At 40.1% G+C, this 6,052-nt stretch overlaps 1 protein-coding gene across 2 annotated transcripts; it reads left to right on the forward strand.

Annotated features, from left to right (window-relative positions):
* The first annotated feature begins 27 nt into the window (after nucleotides 1-27).
* On the forward strand, nucleotides 28-6,048 carry igflr1 (IGF-like family receptor 1). 2 transcript variants are annotated; one of them, XM_047038451.1, is made up of 8 exons: nucleotides 28-458; nucleotides 664-847; nucleotides 961-1,000; nucleotides 4,692-4,770; nucleotides 4,902-4,994; nucleotides 5,075-5,191; nucleotides 5,462-5,780; nucleotides 5,873-6,048. In XM_047038451.1, the coding sequence occupies exons 1-8, from the start codon at nucleotides 362-364 to the stop codon at nucleotides 5,904-5,906; spliced, it is 963 nt and encodes a 320-aa protein (XP_046894407.1). In that variant the 5' UTR covers nucleotides 28-361; the 3' UTR covers nucleotides 5,907-6,048. The 2 variants fall into 2 exon arrangements, with proteins under 2 accessions (XP_046894407.1, XP_046894414.1); XM_047038458.1 differs by having other exon boundaries at nucleotides 4,947-4,994.
* The last annotated feature ends 4 nt before the right edge of the window (nucleotides 6,049-6,052 follow it).

Here is a 6,052-nt window from a genome sequence, read left to right on the forward strand (position 1 = left end):
ATAGCCTACATCACATGATACACCGATGCAGACGGTAGGACTAAAAAACAGACAGTAAAAATAGCACACCTTTGAAATTGCACGTTAATTTAGAAGAATTAAAATGTATTTCTGAGATTGGAAGATGCATTGCCATCCTTCTGGGGCAATTGGTAGCCTATTTAACATTTTCACAAAATAGACCATCAACCATAAACAGTCAATGGCATCAACACATTACCCTGGTGCCATAGCTTCAAATGGGCCAAGATCGAGGAGTCGACAGTAAACACAAAAGCCATAAAGTAGACGAATCTGCAGCTCCTCCCCGTCATCTTTGCTACTTTTGTAACGGTAGTGAAGTCAAACTACAGAAGTCACGATGTACTCGGAGAGATGCAAACCCAATCGAAATACGTATTGGAATGATGGATTTCAACAGTGTCAACAATGCAAATCAAGGTTTCCATTAAAAGCAGGTAAGAATGTCTGGAAATGTATTAGGCCTATGTGATATACGGAATAAAACCACTTTTAGAGGAAATTGTAACCTCGAATAACTGTTTTTACAAGGGACGATTTAAAACTTGCTATAGAGCTATTTTGTTGTTAAACATCAAAATCCATTCTATTTAGTTTGGTCACATTTCTTATGTTGGCTATCCTAACAAACTTTCTGTCAAGGGTATGAGTTCTCTCCCAACTGCGGCTTTGATGATCAGGGTGGCAGGCATGAAACCCCCTACGTTCCGTGTAACCCCCAAACATTCAACAACGGGAGTTTTGTCGAATGCCAGTCATGCACCATTTGTTCTGTGAAGACTATCCATAAATGCAACACTACAGTGGACGCGCAATGCTGTGAAGGGTAAGATGCGTTTCGAGCGCTTCTTTACTTTTGTAGTAGTAGTACTTTAGTAATAGTCCTACACTAATGGCAGCTGTGTAGGACTTCATGTGAATTGTTTAAACTTTTCTTAGGGAGGAGGATGGATGCGGTCTCGGATTTACGACAAAAAGGGTAAGGGGAACACTAATCCAAAGAGAAAAATATTCAATTGACAATGTCATACAGTGTTAAAAAAACGATTTGGCAGCTGGGATGCCAGATTACACTCATTAAATTACGGTAAAAGAAAATTGTCATTAACATCAACTAACCGTAAAATAATTTTAATTTTCCAGTAATAAACGGCATTTTCAATAAATAAGAAAATGAATAAAGACTAATTAGGTTTTATTGATTTAATAAATTCGTTCATGCAACTCTTGAAACAACACAGAGTGTTCAGATGCTGTAATTAGTATCAGCACATTCACTAGCCAAATAAACCGGTTAGATCGGAATCTAACTGGACAACATCATACTCAGGGTGAACACTTAATGTATCCAAACTATAGGGCATCACATTACACATATCAAAACAGAACGAACACAACAACAAAACTCCAAACAGTGCTTATCTAAGTGTAAACCTTTAACTCTGTAGCTATTCAGCTTGCCGCGAGGCACAAAGGTAACAAGGTTGTTGCCGCTACATTTCTAATCAACTTTCCTTCGTCCTACTCTGGTGTCTTTACATTTATCCATTTAGCAGGCGCTTTTATCAAAAGCGACTTCCAAGAGAAAGCTTTTCTATAAGTGCATATGGTCAATGATCATAAACAACGAGAGCCAAAAGGGCTTTTGAAGGGTTTGTAGTCTCTGATATTGACTGGTGCATGCTGGGATTGCATGACGTCAACTACCCGACCTCAGTTCACAATTTAAGCAGAGCGTGTGTAATATAGAGAGAACCATAGATATAATATATATGATAACATGTTTATATATATATCTATGGAGAGAACTGCCACTCTCGGGAAATTTCCGGGTTCTGAACTGGTGCATTTCCATGTGAGGGTGCTAACGTAACGAGCGAGTGCAGAATGAATGGAGGTCTATGGAGCGGTACTGTCAGGCCAGTATAGCAACCATGACTTTTTAGGCTTATTTAAACCAATTTATTCTACTCTACTATTTAAAGTTTTCACACGTTCGACATTCCTGAGGCAGCAACGCGCGCAGGTAGAATACTATACGTGTTGCCTTCCCGGTCTGTTAAAATTGATGCTAAATAAGTGAATTATTTTGACGAAAACAATTAGACAGCTAGCACTAGCTATCAAACGAGTGAAAACTTTAAATAGTACAGTAGAATAAACTGGTTTACATAAGCCTAAATACAAAACTTCCTACCTAGTAACCAGTATAGCAACCATGACAGTTTCCTGCTAGCACGCGTAAATATCTCAGGAATTTAAGGTCGGCATAGCGACTGACGCGTCCTTGCTTCGGAACGGCATTGTGACGTCAGGTAGGACACTATTTGGCCCTAGGACACTATTTGGCCTGACAGTACCCCTCAAAAACCACTTCTCTCAGGATATAATTTTTTGTCTAGTAATTTGAATACTGAATTCGAAAGGGGAGGCAAACATGTTTTACACTGCTGGCTGTTGGATAGTTTTTAAGTCGTCTTTCTGTTCTAAAAAGCCTTTGAAAATGTAATTGACGTCATACACATCGTACGACCAGAGCTACTGCTTTACGGCAAGCTCTGGTCACTTACCTTTTTCTCTCAAGGCATCGACTACACAGCTGACAGGTTAGGCTCTCCCTGTCAATACACATGCTAGAAAGAGTTTTGGCTTGCTAATGTTGTTGCTAATGTTGCTAATGCTCTGACATTCTGATTCCGCTTTGGATGCCATCAAGCAGGAGCTCTGGTCGTATCAGTCCTTCACTAACCAATCAGCATTCATTAGCAGAATGCTAGCGTGTTATGGGCAACAAGGACTCACCCTGTAAGAAATCAAAAGGACATAAGTACTCGTTCATTCAACTTTTTACCAATAATCCATGTTGAACATGCAAAAACTACAATCAAATCGGAGATTTCTCAACGACAATTAGGCGAAAGAGACAAATGTAGCCGTTTAGCTCCATAGACTCCCATTCAACATGCACTCGCTCGTGATCACCCTCAGTGGAACTCTGGTGGAACGGCAGACAAATTCGGTACAATTGGGGGAGTGGCATAGCCTGGCTCTTCCCTCCTACGTACTTCCGCTCATTTTGGATTTTGCTTCTGTACTAGGTCTGGGAGTTTTACTTTGATGTCGGTTTTCAGAAACACATTTTTTGTAGGTCCAATCAGCGAACAAAGGGGGTGGCTGACAACGATGACGTTAATGTTGTGCACTAGTTTGAGTAGTTCAGTAATGGCGGCGGAGAAAGATGCGAGCGAAGCTATTCTGCGGTTGTGGCAACGCTGCCGAATATCCATAAATTAAAGCCGGAGCAAGAACATTCCTTGCTGAGTTTTGTTGGTGGCCATGATGTTGTGGCCCTCCTCCCCACGGGGTTCGGGAAAAGTTAGATTTTCCAGCTACAGCAGCTAGCTCAGTTACATTAGTGGTGAAGGAGTTGGCTAAGGCGAACGCTTGCGATTGGTTATGGCAGATCAGAGTGGTTCTGGGCAGATCCAATAGTTTTAAACTTCAACAGAGGACCCGCCTTCAAGGAAGTTAACGTTTGTCAATGGAGCAATCCCAGACCCTCAGTACAAATGAAACGGACGAGGGTCTGGTTAGGACCAGGCTAGAAGTGGCAAGGCTCTCTTAAACAGGCTCTGATTCAAGGTTCCTATGTCTAAACCCAAAATTATGTTATTAAGTAATTTGTCCGTGGGATGAAATTAAATATCTGCAAAATAACTGTTAAAATAGCTAGTTTTGATCAGTGAAGTTATGTGTTTTAACAGAACATTTTCGTGAAAATGTTATTAATATTTGTAAAAAAACTGCATCTGACACAAGAAACAGAGGGGGAGGTGGAACCTGACAGAGGGATGGTGGGATTTATTTTGTTAATTATTTCTGTTTAAATTCTCCTTTCCTCTGTTTGTACTGTCCCAGAGGAGAAGAACAACTTACTCTTTGTGTCTTTTTGTTGTTGTTGCTCTGTTATATTGCTTTGGACTATTGTAATGCAGTATGAAAATGTACGCCTAACATCTCTCCTCTGTGAAATACATTTATATCCACATCCCAATTTTTTTATACTCTTAATTCCAAAAAAGAAATTGGTCACAAAAAAAAATCTTTAGTATAAAAGTAAAAAAAGTACAACAGTCTAAATAATTCTAAACTCTGCAATGGAAAATATAAGATCAGAATAAGACTATATCTATAATAACGTCTAAAATAAAATCTAAAATGCAAATGACTGTAGAAAGTGCACAATGACTGGTAGATGACTTGTGCAATGTGAAAGAAGGGATGGATGGACTTGTAAATAAAAGTGTTAATGGCAGTGGGAGTCTTTAGCCTTGTTGTAGAGGCCAGCAGTCGAACTTTAGAAGAAACACACAACATACAAGTGCCTTCTCGATGGACTCAGAAGTGTCACAAGGAGGATTCGAGGACGCCCCACATAAATGTTTATGAAAAATACCCCTTTTCATCAAAAAACGTTTTATTTATTTATAGAAGGCACAGGATGTCTGAATTTCTCTTCGGGGATGAGTAAAGTTCCATTTCCTGATAAGGCTCAAATTGGCCAGTTTATGTGTTATAAAAAAGTATAAAAGTATGAAAATGTTGACATAAGAAGTTATGTTCACTTTGACACGAAGTAGACTTGTTAATTTACTTTGTTTCACACACAGACAACCTTGGCTTCAACCTTGGGATCAACGACAAAACTTCCACAATTCACCAGTGTAACACCTAAACATTTTCTTGGTTGTAAGTCACAACGTAACACCCATTTTAAGATTTCACGTGCTATGGAAAAATGATGGTTGCAGACTCAAGTTCACCCCTAAAACTCTTCTCTGGGTAATGCTGAAGTGTAATACTATGCTGTGTTTCTACAGTGATGACATTTACAACTGTCGTTGTAATTATTCTCCTATTATTAGTCGTCTTCTGGAAGAGAAAGCAAAAACACAGATACCCATGTTGCAAAGGTAATTCCATACAAAATAATGTAGTACAGGCTGAAATGAAACCATGTTTTCTTACAGTCTTTTTTGTCTTTTCTGTACAGATAATAAAAAGCAGCCAAACTGTACTCCGATCACAATTGAGGAGGATCCCTTATACAATGGCCACTATACAAACCACTATGCAACCCAGTCACAGGTGGAAAAACAAGATACCCTGAGTATGTTCCACTTCTGTTGACTACCCAGAGACAAGTCACACATCTCACAGAAACACAGTTTGAGCCAACTGCACAGACATGTTTGTGTTTCAGGGGTACTGGATAGGCAGTGTTTATGCTGAAAAGTGATATTCAGTCACATTTTGAGTTAGAATTGTCCTACATTTTAAGGACAGCAACACTGGAACCTGCCCAGTATACCAAGTATGTAGGCTACAGGAGAATTTAACGGTGTTTGTCTGACACCTGAATTCTCGCGGTCCACTGCAGGTCTGGAGATCCAGTCTGCACCGTTGCAGATAGTCCTGGAGAACCTGGATGTTCTGGAGGAGCTGGTGATCCTGCTGGACCCAGAGAGGCCAGGGGTGAAGAACACCACCCACCTGGCCTCCAGATGCTCCTTCCCATCCACATGGATCACCTACACCTACTCCCTGAGGGCGACCAGGAGCCCCCTGAAAGCAGTGCTGGAGGGGGTCACCACCAGAAATCCTGACTGGACCGTAGGACACCTGGCCCAGCTGCTGAAGGAGATGGACCGCAATGATGCAGTGGCAGTGCTCACTAAACTCTCCCTGGCTCAGGAAATGTAGGATTCATTTAGCCAACACTTTAAAACCTGCAAATAATTTCCCTACCTGTACAGCATGTTTTTTACGATTTTTTTGACTCATCCAACAGATCCTTCCTGCCACAGTATAACTTCACTGAATAATTTTATACGAAAAGTATGTATAACTTAAAATCCGCTGTTACTTTTTTTATTACTTCAACTTGTATTGTATACTTAAATGTAAAATCTGTTTTAACACGACACATTAATTCTCCCATTTTATGTTCATTAAAAAGCTTTGTAAGACC

The sequence above is a fragment of the Hypomesus transpacificus genome, chromosome 2, assembly GCF_021917145.1.
Source record: "Hypomesus transpacificus isolate Combined female chromosome 2, fHypTra1, whole genome shotgun sequence".
Lineage (NCBI taxonomy): Eukaryota > Metazoa > Chordata > Actinopteri > Osmeriformes > Osmeridae > Hypomesus > Hypomesus transpacificus.